Here is a 17,002-nt window from a genome sequence, read left to right as displayed (position 1 = left end):
AAACCTGTTTAAAAACCTCAGCTTGAAATGGAGCGTTTTGAAAAGAGCCATGTATAAATGGTTTGTTTGGCTGTTGACCAAATGAGCCAACAGGAGGCTGGAGTGTGTTGTGTGAAGTGTGTCTACACACTGCTGCTCTGCTCTGTAAGGAGATTTAAGGCCCGTTGTCACGCCACATCAGTGGATAAAAATAATTAATAAGAAGCTTCTGACAGCTCAGTCAAGGACACTTAAAGAATAAACTCTCAACACACAGGAAGGTATGATCACCGTCTGGGAGCAACTCAGCTTCCCCCGACTCTGCCGTCTCTAACGAATGAATTTTGTTACTGAATATCAATTATCTATGGAGCCTGTTTGCCATCAGTAAAATAATTCATGCAACTTGTTTCTGTTTTTAAACCATTCAACACTAATGTCACACACACACCAATAGCCAAAGCCAACCGATGCACAGTTGCTCCATTTACATCATACCTAGTGAATGAGCTTTTGTGTTAAATAGCCCTTTAGTTTGGCCCTGACACAAAGATCCATGGCAAAATGTATCTCCTTGTGTTCAACCATGCATTAGCAGTGAAGAAGGGAAGACCAGAAACGACCTTTGTCCCGTTCAAACAGCAGGGAGCTACTATAGTATCCATGGATTAGTTAATATAGAGAGTAGAGGTGGAAGGCTCGTCACACGTACTGTCCTTTAACAGCGTGCTGGATGACACTATAAATGACTGTTCTGATTAAACCAAAGCTGGTAAATCTGGGCATTGTCTATGCAGATGTTTTATAGGCCACTGAGTCCTCTCTTCATACCTTATTGAACCTTTAGGCAATTTTTTCTTCAGACAATGACAATATGTAAACAAAAAGAACACGATATAGTATGTCCAAAAGTAACACAGCTGCTCTCTTCAGCTCTACTACACTTTGCAAATGACTTCCACGCCATGTCTATGTGAAAAGACTAAAGTGAGTTGAGCATCGTCCTAGTCTGCCCTACATATTATTAAATTAGATATCTGAGATTTGCATAAATTTGCACACTATACATAAATTTACATTCACAGATAAGGCTAGTGCAGCCACCCCGACAGCCCTTTTAATTTATCCCTGCACTGTGGACTAAGATCTCCTTATAAAATAACATAGAAAAATAACAATATTATTAACCTATACAGCTAAGTAAATTAAGGTTTTGCCCGACATAAAAATGTGTGAGTGTTAGAGGTTTGTCAGTTTTCAGGAGGGAAGAGGGGAAGGGACTCTGTTGGTGTCAGGGGGACTGAGCGGGGACTCAGGTTCAAGCTCAAAGCTGATGTTTACAAAGGAAGCTCCAGACGCCTCGGGCTGCTCCACGGTAGCAGGATAAGAAGCGTCCTGCTCTCCTCTCCGCTGCTCTGCCACCCGGCGCTCCGCCTCGTCAGCCAGACGGTTCTCCTCCTCTTCCTCCTCCTCCTACAGCAAAAACAGAGTTGTGTAACATGTAAAGGAGCATGTGTGTGTGTGTGTGTGCACCTGTGTGTGTGCATGCATGCATCTTACCTCTTTCTTCATCCGGTAGTACTCATCAATAGCATACTGGTACTTGGGTGTAGTGATGCCAAAAAGAGAGGCCAGTCTCTCTCCCATATAGTCACACACTGCAGTAAACAAACACAGACTCAGTACCGGTCACTTCAGATCTGAAACGTTGAACGTCCTCCATCATGATTTCCATGGCCAATAAAATAAAGAACTGTGACTTTACCTGAGACGGTGGAGGTGGCCATTCTCCACATTTGGAACCAGACATACGGACCCCACGTCAGTTTAGTCTAAAACATGTATAAAGAGAAATATCCCGATTAGATCACATATGTGCAAGTCAAACATTAAAGAACAAACCCTAGGTTCACTTCACAAGTATCAACAAAAGCCTCAAAAGTAGAGTGGTGGTAAGGAAGATTTCCATTAACGTTGGCAGCCTGGCGTTCTTCCCTGAACACTATACGCACTATGGACAACGTTTTTTGAACCTTTATTGCCTTCATTATAGAGTTGATTGTACTTAGATAACAGGAAGTGAGGATAATGAGAGTCGGTGACAGACAAAGGTCCTTGAATATGAACCAGGAACACTGTGATTCATACCAGGAACTACGCTGCTTTCCCAGTTGTAACAGCATAGAATATACTTTATTGTCCCCATGGGGGAAATTTGTGAGTGCCACTGCCTTCACACTTAAAACTCTTGGTGAATTTTGAGTTTGTTTTGTAGAAAGCAAAAACCCTGCCCCCAGCAGTTCTTGGCACGATCCTTCAACCAGTTTCCCCAGTCCAGGGCCTGTGAAAACAAGAAAAGGTGGTTCCAACTTTGGCACCAGCTCAAAACCAGCCCCAGAACTGACTTAGTGAAAATGGGGGAAACGGTCAACCCAATAAATCTCTGTCACCAAAGCACCCCAGGGAAACAGTGCTAACTTCGGCCCACAAAGTGAAGCTACAGTTCATATAAACACATATTTAAAGCAGAAGTAAGCGATCCGGTCATTTTGGGTAACTTCTTGTCAGCTGATGGAGTTAGCAGTCCCCGCCCTTGTCGTGGAACTATTATATTGGTCCTCGTCCCTACGTCACCACATTCACGCGCATCCCTTGGCTGCACACACAGCCCTTCATGCCGTTCTCTCTTCTCATTGGATAAAGGTTGTAGGATACAAGGAAAGTTTTCTCCTGGGCTTACAGCAGAGCAGAGTGACTGACAGACCTGTGTTTCAGACCAAACACTCTATGAAAGTGATTGCTGTCGGAAGATAGAACTATTTAAGACTTATATTAACACAAAAATTCTGCTTACTTCTGCTTTAATAGATCACTTCACTTGCTCGATTTTTTATATCTGCTACTGGTGTTTCTCTATGAGGGGATCTTTGTGTGAATGACCTAGGCTGTGTCTCCCCATAGAGGCCTGGGGAAAGGATTTCTGTCCTGCAAACACCACCCACGGAAATTACCTGACAGCTCAATGGCTATAAAGTCCCACTTAATTCCGCAAAATAACCATAAAGGTGTTTCCTCAGCCTACCGTATCTACAGGGATGACATCTTTCTTCACGGGATGCTCCTCCTCCTCCTCCTCCTCCTCTTCATCAGTGCTGTACTCCTCCATGGTCTCACCGCTGGCGAAGTAGATGGTCCTCCGGGGCACCTTCACTCTCCTCCCCGCAGACTCCCCCATCTCCACACTCTCAAAGTCTGTGGCCCCTCCTGAACTCTGACAGCCAAATACAAAACGTGTACATCAATTCATCACTGAGATTGTTTTTATTTATTTATTTATTTATTTATATACTGTGTGCTCGGGTTTGAAAGCAGGTCTGACGTCACGCAGCCTCAGCACAGTGAGTTCACAAACTTTACCTAATAAATTATTCAAATGCCGTCACGTGTTGTTGTTTTGTCTATCGACAAATGTAATATAGCTACACTTGGAGGAAGGGAAAGTAACAAAAAAGTACATCCTGAATACTTTGTTGACAAAACCATGGCACCACAGCTGAACAACAAAACACACGGCTCGTTAGTGAGTTAGCTCACTGTAGCTAACGTTACTTTGTTTGTTGACTGTTAGCTAGCTCATCAGCTGAGGAAGTAAATTAGCCGTTACTCGAAGTCTTGGTTTTATCATTCCCACCCGCGAAAAGTGACAAAAGTTGACTTACTTTTTCAGTTTCCATAGTTTGTCCCAAAGAAACGTTGACAGTAGTTAAATACAACGACAAATCTGCCATCTCTCTCTGTCAGCTCTTCCACCTCACCACTATCCGGCTGTACGCGACACTTCCTGTTTCTCTTCTTCAAAATAAAAGGTTTTCTCGCAAAGAACGGGTTGTTTGACAGTAATAACAAACATCTTAACTCCACTGCAAAATAAGAAGAAAAAAAAAAAGTTAAAACCTATTGTTAGGGGAAGGATATAGATCCTTACTTGACTGAAAGAAGTTATAACAAAATGTAAAAATAAATAAATAAATAAAAAATAGGTAGATGTCTTTTGATGTAGACTTAACAATAGCCTATGTACTGTCAGTGTCAAGTGATAAAAAATTCAGGTTAGTTCCATTTTACTATTGCATTTCGGCAATGTGAGGCTTACTTCAATAATGACTATATTGTTAGTGGTGGTTTATAATAATGGATTGTAGCTATTTGATAAAGAGCTCCACATGTGATTGCAAAATCTTAACCTGAAAATAACTGCACATAAATAATTATTTGGGCAATATCTGGGATTGTAACACGTGAAAAAAGAAACTAATAACTTCCATCTGTGTTAACAAAAAATGTTAAGATAATAATCAGACACAGTAGTGGAAAGCAAAAATACTGTGCTTACTGTGTCGTGCAGGTTACCAAAGCTTTATTTTGAAAACGGTTCCCGGAAGTCGCAGCGACACGCTTCCTCCGTGTGTTAGCTTCACGGTCAGGAGGGCTGCTCTCTCTCTCTCCTCTGGTGTTTTGGTCCAGTCGACCCCAAACACGAAAATGACAGCGAGGAAGTCTGGCTCACGACTGGAGACTGAGATAGAGAGGTGCCGCTCAGAGGGACAATGGGACAAGATACCGGAGTTAGTCCGACAGCTCTCGGCCAAACTCATATCAAACGGTAAGAACTGAGTGTGTTTCTCCGGTCTCCGTTCATCCAGCCCTCAGCGGCGGGGCCTTCTCCGTCTCTCCCGGCTCCCAGTCCTCGGTACTTCCTGACACACACAGCCGAGCCTGGGTTTTTCCCCCCAGCTGTGCTTAGTGCCAGTTATCCAACAGAGGTCAATAATGTGACATGTTTTTTTTCCTCTGGGTGTTTTACTACGTTTGAGCCGCGCGGTGTGTACACGGAAATACTGCTACTCTGGTTTTTAGGACATGTAGAAGTTACTGTCCAACATTTAGGTTCCTGTGGTCTGACAACTCTGTCTCTAGGTTAATGTGGTCTATACTGAGGTCTATGGCAGGATGAAGACGTGGTGGTAATCATAGACACACACCAACCAACTGAGACCCTAAAAGTAGAAATATCTGAATTACCACCTCCACTGTCTGGATGTTAGCGAGCACACGTCCTTCAGTACCGAGGTGAAATTGGTTTTATATTCGACATTCGCTAGTTTTTTCCTGTTTCTAACTTTAATAGCGTCATGGAAACTGCACCGATTTCATCCAGGTTGATATTATTTTGTAGAGATCAGTGAGCCACACATTTCACAGGTCTCATCAACTCACCAACCTCAGTGGCTGTGGCGAAAACTCAAAGGAACAGCGCTGAATGTCTTTCCGAGTACTGTGCGGCAGCCGGGGCGCTTAGGGACCGTCGTAAAATTGCAATGTCGGATTTTTCCCGTTTGAACAAATAAAAAAAATAACAACAACACAGAAATACTGTCATTACCACAAAGCTAAGAGTTTCACAGCATTTTATTATTCACTCATATTCAATAGCGCCACCATTTGGTCAGTTATAAGCATTTTACCTTTGGGCTGATAACATTCTTGATTTTATTTTGAAATGGCTCTCTGGAATTTCAACTTACAAACACCATTCCACTTCTCATTTGTTTGTAAGGTTGGTATTGATCTTTCACAACCATTATCTCCCAGAAAATCATGTTAAAAGAAAATCCACAAACAATTAGTATCCATTTACCTTATTTTATGAATATTTCTTGATTTTATTTTGAAATAGCTCTCTGGAATTTCAACTTACAAACACCATTCCACTTCTCATTTGTTTGTAAGTTTGGTATTGATCTTTCACAACCATTATCTCCCAGAAAATCATGTTTAAAAAAATCGCCAAACAATTAGTATCCATTGACCTCATTTTATGAATATTTCTTGATTTTATTTTGAAATAGCTCTCTGGAATTTCAAACTACAAACACCATTCTACTTCTCATTTGTTTGTAAGGTTGGTATTGATCTTTCACAACCGTTATCTCCCAGAAAATCATGTGAAAAGAAAATCCACAAACAATTAGTATTCATTGAACATTGTGTATGAATATTTCTTGATTTTATTTTGAAATAGCTCTCTGGAATTTCAACTTACAAACACCATTCCACTTCTCATTTGTTTGTAAGGTTGGTATTGATCTTTCACAACCATTATCTCCCAGAAAATCATGTTAAAAGAAAATCCACAAACAATTAGTATCCATTTACCTTATTTTATGAATATTTCTTGATTTTATTTTGAAATAGCTCTCTGGAATTTCAACTTACAAACACCATTCCACTTCTCATTTGTTTGTAAGGTTGGTATTGATCTTTCACAACCATTATCTCCCAGAAAATCATGTTTAAAAAAATCGCCAAACAATTAGTATCCATTGACCTCATTTTATGAATATTTCTTGATTTTATTTTGAAATAGCTCTCTGGAATTTCAAACTACAAACACCATTCCACTTCTCATTTGTTTGTAAGGTTGGTATTGATCTTTCACAACCATTATCTCCCAGAAAATCATGTGAAAAGAAAATCCACAAACAATTAGTATTCATTGAACATTGTGTATGAATATTTCTTGATTTTATTTTGAAATAGCTCTCTGGAATTTCAACTTACAAACACCATTCCACTTCTCATTTGTTTGTAAGGTTGGTATTGATCTTTCACAACTATTATCTCCCAGAAAATCATGTAAAAAAAAAAAACCCACACGATTAGTATCCATTGACCTTATTTTATGAATATTTCTTGATTTTATTTTGAAATAGCTCTCTGGAATTTCAACCTACAAACATCATTCTACTTCTCATTTGTTTGTAAGGTTGATATTGATCTTTCACAACCATTATCTCCCAGAAAATCATGTTTAAAAAGATCCCCAAACAATTAGTATCCATTGACCTTATTTTATGAATATTTCTTGATTTTATTTTGAAATAGCTCTCTGGAATTTCAACCTACAAACACCATTCTACTTCCCATTTGTTTGTAAGGTTGGTATTGATCTTTCACAACCATTATCTCCCGGAAAATCATGTTAAAAGAAAGTCCACAAACAATTGGTATTCATTGAACATTGTGTATAAATATTTCTTGATTTTATTTTGAAATAGCTCTTTGGAATTTCAAACTACAAACACCATTCCACTTCTCATTTGTTTCTATGGTTGGTATTGATCTTTCACAACCATTATCTCCCAGAAAATCATGTTAAAAGAAAATACACAAACAATTAGTATCCATTTACCTTATTTTATGAATATTTCTAGATTTTATTTTGAAATAGCTCTCTGGAATTTCAACCTACAAACACCATTCTACTTCTCATTTGTTTGTAAGGTTGGTATTGATCTTTCACAACCATTATCTCCCAGAAAATCATGTTAAAGAAAATCCACAAACAATTGGTATCCATTGGCCTTATTTTATGAATATTTCTTGATTTTATTTTGAAATAGCTCTCTGGAATTTCAACTTACAAACACCATTCTACTTCTCATTTGTTTGTAAGGTTGGTATTGATCTTTCACAACCATTATCTCCCGGAAAATCGAATATATAAAAAAATCCCCACACAATTAGTATCCATTGACCTTATTTTATGAATATTTCTTGATTTTATTTTGAAATAGCTCTCTGGAATTTCAACTTACAAACACCATTCCACTTCTCATTTGTTTGTAAGGTTGGTATTGATCTTTCACAACCATTATCTCCCGGAAAATCGAATATATAAAAAAATCCCCACACAATTAGTATCCATTGACCTTATTTTATGAATATTTCTTGATTTTATTTTGAAATAGCTCTCTGGAATTTCAACTTACAAACACCATTCCACTTCTCATTTGTTTGTAAGGTTGGTATTGATCTTTCACAACCATTATCTCCCAGAAAATCATGGGAGAATATCCTAGAAACAATTAGTATCCATTGAACATTGTGTATGATTTTATATATTTTATTTTGAAATACCTCCATCCATCCATCCATCCATCCATCCATCCATCCATTTATTTTCTTCCGCTTCTTACGGATCCGGGTCGCGGGGGCAACAGTCGAAGCAGGGACCCCAAGGCGTTCCCAGGCCAGCCGAGTGACATAGTCACTCCAGCGTGTCCTGGGTCTTCCTCGGGGCCTCCTCCCGGTGGGACATGCCCGGAACACCTCACGAGGGAGGCGTCCAGGGGGCATCCTATACAGATGCCTGAGCCACCTCAGCTGGCTCCTCTCGATGTGGAGGAGCAGCGGCTCTACTCCGAGCTCCTCCCGGGTGACAGAGCTCCTCACCCTATCTCTAAGGGAGCGCCCCGCCACCCTGCGGAGGAAACTCATTTCGGCCGCTTGTATCCGGGATCCAGTTCTTTCGGTCATGACCCAGAGTTCATGACCATAGGTGACGGTGGGAACGTAGATCGACCGGTAAATCGAGAGCTTTGCCTTTCGGCTCAGCTCCTTCTTCACCACGATGGACCGATACAATGACCACATTACTGTGGCCGCCGCACCGATCCGCCTGTCGATCTCGCACTCCATTCTCCCCTCACTCGTGAACAAGACCCCGAGATACTTAAACTCCTCCACCTGAGGCAGGAACTCTCCCCGGCCCTGGAGGGTGCAAGCCACCTTTTTCCGGTCGAGAACCATGGCCTCGGACTTAGAGGTGCTGATTCTCATCCCAGCTGCTTCACACTCGGCTGCAAACCGCCCCAGTGCATGCTGAAGGTCCTGGTGTAACGGATGTGCACTCACTCCACCCATAAAAGACGTGCTAACCAACCCGCCAAGTGGTTGTCAACCTCTTGGCGAAGAGGTTAGCATCGTCGCCTCCGGTGCGGGAGGTCGTGGGATCGAACCCCACCTAGGGCAGCCCGTGAGAAACACAACGCAGAAGGCCAGATATGACATCGGCTACACTGGCTCGAGAGAGCCAACAAGACAACATCATCCGCAAAAAGCAGAGATGAAATCAAGTGGCTCCCGAACCCGACCCCCTCCGGCCCTTGGCTGCACCAAGAAATTCTGTCCATAAAAATAATGAACAGAACCGGTGACAAAGGGCAGCCCAAACAGGGACCGTACAGTCCTCAGCAGAAGGTATAGAGCTGGTCCAGCGTTCCACAGCCAGGATGAAAACCGCATTGTTCTTCCTGAATCCAAGGCTCGACTATCGATCGAATTCTCCTCTCCAGTACCCTAGAATAGACTTTCCCCGGGAGGCTGAGGAGTGTGATCCCCCGATAGTATTTTGAAATAACTCTGTGGAATAAATAATAATAAAACCAAGAAATACGTATGTGTGCTCGATGAATACTAATTGTTTCTGGGATACATTTTACATGATTTTCTGGGAGACAATGATTGTAAAAGATCAATACCAACCTAACAAACAGTTGAGAAGTAGGTGTTCCGGGCATGTCCCACCGGGAGGAGGCCCCGAGGAAGACCCAGGACACGCTGGAGTGACTATGTCACTCGGCTGGCCTGGGAACGCCTTGGGGTCCCTGCTTCGACTGCTGCCCCCGCGACCCGGATCCGGAAGAAGCGGAAGAAAATAAATGGATGGATGGATGGATGGATGGATGGATGGATGGATGGAGGTATTTCAAAATAAAATATATAAAATCATACACAATGTTCAATGGATACTAATTGTTTCTAGGATATTCTCCCATGATTTTCTGGGAGATAATGGTTGTGAAAGATCAATACCAACCTTACAAACAAATGAGAAGTGGAATGGTGTTTGTAAGTTGAAATTCCAGAGAGCTATTTCAAAATAAAATCAAGAAATATTCATAAAATAAGGTCAATGGATACTAATTGTGTGGGGATTTTTTTATATATTCGATTTTCCGGGAGATAATGGTTGTGAAAGATCAATACCAACCTTACAAACAAATGAGAAGTAGAATGGTGTTTGTAAGTTGAAATTCCAGAGAGCTATTTCAAAATAAAATCAAGAAATATTCATAAAATAAGGCCAATGGATACCAATTGTTTGTGGATTTTCTTTAACATGATTTTCTGGGAGATAATGGTTGTGAAAGATCAATACCAACCTTACAAACAAATGAGAAGTAGAATGGTGTTTGTAGGTTGAAATTCCAGAGAGCTATTTCAAAATAAAGTCAAGAAATATTCATAAAATAAGGTCAATGAACACTAATTGTTTGTGGATTTTCTTTTAACATGATTTTCTGGGAGATAATGGTTGTGAAAGATCAATACCAACCATAGAAACAAATGAGAAGTGGAATGGTGTTTGTAGTTTGAAATTCCAAAGAGCTATTTCAAAATAAAATCAAGAAATATTTATACACAATGTTCAATGAATACCAATTGTTTGTGGACTTTCTTTTAACATGATTTTCCGGGAGATAATGGTTGTGAAAGATCAATATCAACCTTACAAACAAATGAGAAGTAGAATGGTGTTTGTAGGTTGAAATTCCAGAGAGCTATTTCAAAATAAAATCAAGAAATATTCATACACAATGTTCAATGAATACTAATTGTTTGTGGATTTTCTTTTAACATGATTTTCTGGGAGATAATGGTTGTGAAAGATCAATACCAACCATAGAAACAAATGAGAAGTGGAATGGTGTTTGTAGTTTGAAATTCCAAAGAGCTATTTCAAAATAAAATCAAGAAATATTCATAAAATAAGGCCAATGGATACCAATTGTTTGGGGATTTTCTTTAACATGATTTTCTGGGAGATAATGGTTGTGAAAGATCAATTCCAACCTTACAAACAAATGAGAAGTAGAATGGTGTTTGTAGGTTGAAATTCCAGAGAGCTATTTCAAAATAAAATCAAGAAATATTCATAAAATAAGGTCAATGAACACTAATTGTTTGTGGATTTTCTTTTAACATGATTTTCTGGGAGATAATGGTTGTGAAAGATCAATACCAACCATAGAAACAAATGAGAAGTGGAATGGTGTTTGTAGTTTGAAATTCCAAAGAGCTATTTCAAAATAAAATCAAGAAATATTCATAAAATAAGGCCAATGGATACCAATTGTTTGGGGATTTTCTTTAACATGATTTTCTGGGAGATAATGGTTGTGAAAGATCAATTCCAACCTTACAAACAAATGAGAAGTAGAATGGTGTTTGTAGGTTGAAATTCCAGAGAGCTATTTCAAAATAAAATCAAGAAATATTCATAAAATAAGGTCAATGAACACTAATTGTTTGTGGATTTTCTTTTAACATGATTTTCTGGGAGATAATGGTTGTGAAAGATCAATACCAACCATAGAAACAAATGAGAAGTGGAATGGTGTTTGTAGTTTGAAATTCCAAAGAGCTATTTCAAAATAAAATCAAGAAATATTCATAAAATAAGGTCAATGAATACTAATTGTTTGTGGACTTTCTTTTAACATGATTTTCCGGGAGATAATGGTTGTGAAAGATCAATATCAACCTTACAAACAAATGAGAAGTAGAATGGTGTTTGTAGGTTGAAATTCCAGAGAGCTATTTCAAAATAAAATCAAGAAATATTCATACACAATGTTCAATGAATACTAATTGTTTGTGGATTTTCTTTTAACATGATTTTCTGGGAGATAATGGTTGTGAAAGATCAATACCAACCATAGAAACAAATGAGAAGTGGAATGGTGTTTGTAGTTTGAAATTCCAAAGAGCTATTTCAAAATAAAATCAAGAAATATTTATACACAATGTTCAATGAATACTAATTGTTTGTGGACTTTCTTTTAACATGATTTTCCGGGAGATAATGGTTGTGAAAGATCAATACCAACCTTACAAACAAATGAGAAGTAGAATGGTGTTTGTAGGTTGAAATTCCAGAGAGCTATTTCAAAATAAAAATCAAGAAATATTCATAAAATAAGGTCAATGGATACTAATTGTGTGGGGGGTTTTTTTTACATGATTTTCTGGGAGATAATGGTTGTGAAAGATCAATACCAACCTTACAAACAAATGAGAAGTAGAATGGTGTTTGTAGGTTGAAATTCCAGAGAGCTATTTCAAAATAAAATCAAGAAATATTCATAAAATAAGGTAAATGGATACTAATTGTTTGTGGATTTTCTTTTAACATGATTTTCTGGGAGATAATGGTTGTGAAAGATCAATACCAACCTTACAAACAAATAAGAAGTGGAATGGTGTTTGTAAGTTGAAATTCCAGAGAGCTATTTCAAAATAAAACCAAGAAATATTCATAAAATAAGGTCAATGGATACTAATTGTGTGGGGTTTTTTTTTACATGATTTTCTGGGAGATAATAGTTGTGAAAGATCAATACCAACCTTACAAACAAATGAGAAGTGGAATGGTGTTTGTAAGTTGAAATTCCAGAGAGCTATTTCAAAATAAAATCAAGAAATGTTATCAGCCCAAAGGTAATGCTTATAACTGACCAAATGGTGGCGCTATTGAATATGAGTGAATAATAAAATGCTGTGAAACTCTTAGCTTTGTGGTAATGACAGTATTTCTGTGTTGTTGTTATTTTTTTTATTTGTTCAAACGGGGAAAATCCGACATTGCAATTTTACGACGGTCCCTAAGCGCCCCGGCTGCCGCACAGTACTCGGAAAGACATTCAGCGCTGTTCCTTTGAGTTTTCGCCACAGCCACTGAGGTTGGTGAGTTGATGAGACCTGTGAAATGTGTGGCTCACTGATCTCTACAAAATAATATCAACCTGGATGAAATCGGTGCAGTTTTCATGACGCTATTAAAGTTAGAAACAGGAAAAAACTAGCGAATGTCGAATATAAAACCAACTTTACCGCGCCTCCTTCAGTTGAGATTTCACTGAGATAAAACACCCTTTTTTTAATTAATCTTTCAACCCCAAATTGACTAGAAGAATACATATTTTAAGAAATATATCCAGAATTGGTCCAGGAAGTTCTCGCCTCACAACATCCAGAAGTGGCGGTCTCAGATTCACCGTGTTAGCTCTGTGGCTACATGCTAACTGTCAACCTGCAGGCTACTGATGCTGCCGAGGGAACTGCACTGCTGATAGAAGTACACTACACATCAAACAACAAAGATAATGTGTCACGTTTTAGTTAACATTTAGTTACATTTACAACAAATTATTGATATTGTATTCATACCATACTTTAATCATTTTTAATCAATCAATGCTATTATACTCATTCAGGGCTCCAGACTGCCCTTGCCCTTAAAATTTGAGACAGTGCAAGTACTTTTTTCATCTACTTGCGCATGTGTAACCAGTAAATTTGCTATTTGTTTATTTGGGGTTTTTGTTTATTTGACACTGGTGAAACATGGAAGAGGCGAAAGGCTCAAAGTATCTGGTATCTGTCATTACAGGTGTCAGGCCAATGTGTGTGAGGATTATGAATGGAAAGGAAATGTTAATATTTGCTTTGCAAGTCGATTTACAGTGTGCGCCCCTAAATTTTCTGTTTGCACTCCTAAAATAAAAAGTCAGGGGCCACTGTGCTCCTAGTAAAAAAGAGGTTACCCTGGAGCCCAACATTTGGATATTATTTCTTAGCCAGTAGATTTTGTAAACCACCAGATATTATGATCCTGGACCTACTTATACACTGATGTACTGTTTGTTTCTGCCAACACTGAAAATAGGCCAGAGAGACTGTTCATAGTGGTTAATGCATTTTGTTACTAAAAACAGTTTCATCATGAGTTATATCTGCAATTATGTCTCTGGCAAGATACCGATATAGTATAATTCAGTTTTAACCAATAGTCTTAGCAGTCTAATCTCAACTGCTGAGATATTACTCCTAAAATTGAAATAATAACATCAGAGAAAGGGCCGTCCGGTTTTGTATTTGTAGGAAAATGTTTTAAATCTCTTGATCCTAACAGTGATCAAATAGAAGAACCAACATGACTTTAATTTTGATGGAAAATGTTTGGCATGTGGTTTTTGTGTGGAATAAATGAGATTATAACATAGGCTGCAATAAAAATTAATATTTTTTTAGAATCAATGTTCTTGTTAGCCCTGTAATTTATTTAATCGTTTTAACAGGGACAGTGCACGGCTCTCAGCCGTACCAGAATAAGCTACCAGCTAAATTTCATCTGCAGTCCCTGGGCAGGAACAAATAACATGAATCTAACACAGAAGCTATACAAATATAATAACATCACCACACAAGCAGCCTTTCAAACAATAACAAAGTACACACAATACAACACAACACAACAGCAAGAGTAAAATGCAATGTAAGACACAACAAAACAATGTTAAGATACAACACTAAAAAGATTGCAGGATGGTGAGCTAATGTTTGAATTTATAGTTGGTGGGTGCATGATTGAGTAGATTTAAGACATGATTTTATCTTAGATTTAAAACCAGTAAATGTACTAATGTCTCTGATCTCTAATCAAAAATATTGTCACTTGCTATGTTTGCAATGAGGAATGCTGGCAGGATTGTACTTTGGCATATGAGAGCTATAAGCTGTGGTCACTGACTGGGATCAGTTTTAGTGCTGAGTAACAGGATTAGTGGTCATTCACCATTTGGGCCTCACACACATTCATACACATTGTTACTTTTAAACGGTAGCATGTTAGTGGATTGTTGAAGTGTCACAAATATTACCTACTGTATATTGATGAGTTGTAGCAGGTATAGATTGACCTCAGAACCTTTTACACTAAACTCAATATTGTCCTTTATGTTAAAAAATAATTTACCTCAACTTGGTGAATAGATTGAAACTGATCTATACTCTTAGATTGACCAATATATTATCTCCAGACTGTGTTAAAGTGATGGACAGATGAGCACTGAGGACCGATTGCAGCTCTGACATTATTGCTCTTGACAGTTGTGTTTTCTGAATGTATGTCTGTGTAGATGACCTTGGGGAGCTGCTGCTGGGGGAGTGTAAGCTTCAAACGTATTTGAAGGAGAATCCCATCAAACAGGGAGCCAGTCCCCGGGGCCCGAGACCCAAACTGGTGGAGGTTAGAAAACACCTGACTGCTGCTCTGGACCGAGGGAACCTCAAGGTGACTAGAGAGAGTGACAGATTGATGATGACAGATCGTGGGTGGATGTAGTGATGTTCGCCTGAGCAAGTGTGTGTGCAAATGAATGTGCGTTCAGAATGTTTTTTTGTTTTGTTTTTTTTGCTCTTTTATCTAATATTAATATAATAATACAATCAATCTTGCTCTTTTTCTTCCACAGGCTGACTACCTTCAGGAAGCTAGCCTGTTGATGGCCAAACTCTGCTATGTGGAAGGAGAATACAGGGATGCTTTAGGTAATCAACACACTAATCATTAAGAAAATAACATAAAATAAAACATATATATGATATAATGTATATTTCAAACCAGTTGATTTTAAATGATCAATGCATAACTGATGTTTTTATTGGCAGGCCACTATAACAGGGTGAACCTGGATGACATGCAGCTGGCGGGAGCTCCTGTGTATAGACTCTCTATGATAGCAGAGGCCTATGCTACTAAAGGTACACACACACACACATACACACACTCAAAGTTATCACTCTATAGCTCATGTCCTTTACCGTACCTCACCTGCCGTCACTCTCTTAATCATTGCAACACCACCTCACTCCAGATGGTGGCAGTACAGTGTCATAGCTCACAACAGCCTGGGGATAATGTAAGGAGTAATAAATACAAACACACACACACACACACACACACACACACATAGCTGACATCTCTTTATTATGTATATTTAGTAGACAAATCCCTTTTTACTTGTATTTATTTTATTCCATGTTCGAATAGCTTGTGAAACAGGACACAGTTTCCTTACGTAACTGCAACCTGTTATTCCTGTTATTCACAACTGAGCTTTTATAAATGTGCTGACTAAAATATTGATTATACTCTGAGGCACAAAACAGATCATTTTGAAAGACAAGACGTGATCAACCCAGCAGTTTTAATAGAATGCTTTTAGTAGCAATTATTATAATATTATAATATATTATTATAATTAACAGTAGGTTAAGGAGGCCTCTTGCCCATTTAATGTTTTGAAAACTTGATAAAGAGCAGAGCAGCGCATTGTTGAACAGTAGATTTCTACTCTAGTGTGTAGTGTGTAAATACTAGTTAATTAATGATTATGAAATTAATCAGTTAATTGTGGCTGCAACTTCTTTGATATGGGCTTAACATTTCAAGATCACAATTTCAGGTTTTTGCTGCATACTAATAAATCAAGCTGCCAGTATGCTGTTAAGATGCATATAGATTTACTGACATCAGTCCGATGTGCAATGAGATTAGCACACGATACAGATACTCTATCAGATGATCTGCAACACCCCACCCCCCAATCACAATCTTCTTCTGTCCTCCCCATCAGGACTGTGTCTAGAGAAGGTCCCAGCTGCTTCTCCGTCTCTGTCCAATAAAAACACCGGGTCCCCGTCGTCCAATAGGAGCACAACAGACAGAGACCAGGATATCATCACCTGCTATGAAAAGTCTGGAGACATCGCTCTTCTCTACCTGCAGGAGGCTGAGAAGGTGTGTGTGTGTGTGTGAGTGAGAGAGGGAGAGAGAGAGAGAGAGAGAGAGAGAGAGAAACTGGCATACAGTACATGTTTGATAACGGTATTTTCTCTGAGTGTCACACAAGCGCTCACCAAATCTTGTTAGCGCCTGGACTCCCAAGTGTGGTGCTATCGTTGTGGGTGTGTGATGAACATTGTACTGACGGTGCGCAGTTTGACTAATGCATTGCCACCCATGACAGCCAACTGGCACGCACATCTCTTCCTCTTTATTTAGGAGAGCGTCTAGTGGGGCTCACACACTGAGCTGGCAAGCAACAGGAAACTGCAGTGAAAGGCTGCAGATACAAATCAAACAGCCCAAACATTAATAATGTACTTGGTGTGTTACTCACTCAAATATCGCACTGTCATGACTGAAGGTATGATGGTGGTGATGTGAGATACAATGAAAAACATGGATTCTACAGTAGTTTAATGTAGGTTA

At 38.9% G+C, this 17,002-nt stretch overlaps 2 protein-coding genes across 4 annotated transcripts in view; one reads left to right on the top strand and one right to left on the bottom strand.

The window, feature by feature from the left end:
• Window positions 1-1,009: 1,009 nt before the first annotated feature.
• On the bottom strand, window positions 1,010-3,845 carry fam177a1a (family with sequence similarity 177 member A1a). Its single transcript, XM_085768352.1, has 5 exons — window positions 3,699-3,845; window positions 3,062-3,250; window positions 1,745-1,811; window positions 1,540-1,637; window positions 1,010-1,452 (listed from the first exon to the last, which is right to left on the bottom strand). Exons 1-5 carry the CDS (start codon window positions 3,765-3,767, stop codon window positions 1,237-1,239), a joined length of 639 nt encoding a protein of 212 aa, XP_085624478.1. The 5' UTR covers window positions 3,768-3,845; the 3' UTR covers window positions 1,010-1,236.
• Window positions 3,846-4,434: 589 nt separating this feature from the next.
• ttc7b (tetratricopeptide repeat domain 7B) overlaps window positions 4,435-17,002 on the top strand; it is a 29,806-nt gene continuing 17,238 nt past the window's right edge. Inside the window, exons 1-5 of one of the 3 annotated variants that reach the window (XM_085768548.1) lie at window positions 4,435-4,642; window positions 14,865-15,019; window positions 15,201-15,276; window positions 15,397-15,489; window positions 16,365-16,528. In XM_085768548.1, the coding sequence (XP_085624674.1) occupies window positions 4,522-4,642; window positions 14,865-15,019; window positions 15,201-15,276; window positions 15,397-15,489; window positions 16,365-16,528 (609 nt within the window). In that variant the 5' untranslated portion in view covers window positions 4,435-4,521. The remainder of the gene's footprint in view (window positions 4,643-14,864; window positions 15,020-15,200; window positions 15,277-15,396; window positions 15,490-16,364; window positions 16,529-17,002) is intronic. The other 2 variants (XM_085768550.1, XM_085768549.1) reach the window with 2 other exon arrangements.

The sequence above is a fragment of the Trachurus japonicus genome, chromosome 22 (assembly GCF_045865225.1).
Source record: "Trachurus japonicus isolate A0001 chromosome 22, Traja_1.0".
Classification (NCBI taxonomy): Eukaryota; Metazoa; Chordata; class Actinopteri; order Carangiformes; family Carangidae; genus Trachurus; species Trachurus japonicus.
Note: the sequence above shows the minus strand (reverse complement) of the source record. Positions and strands in the feature narration are given on the sequence as shown.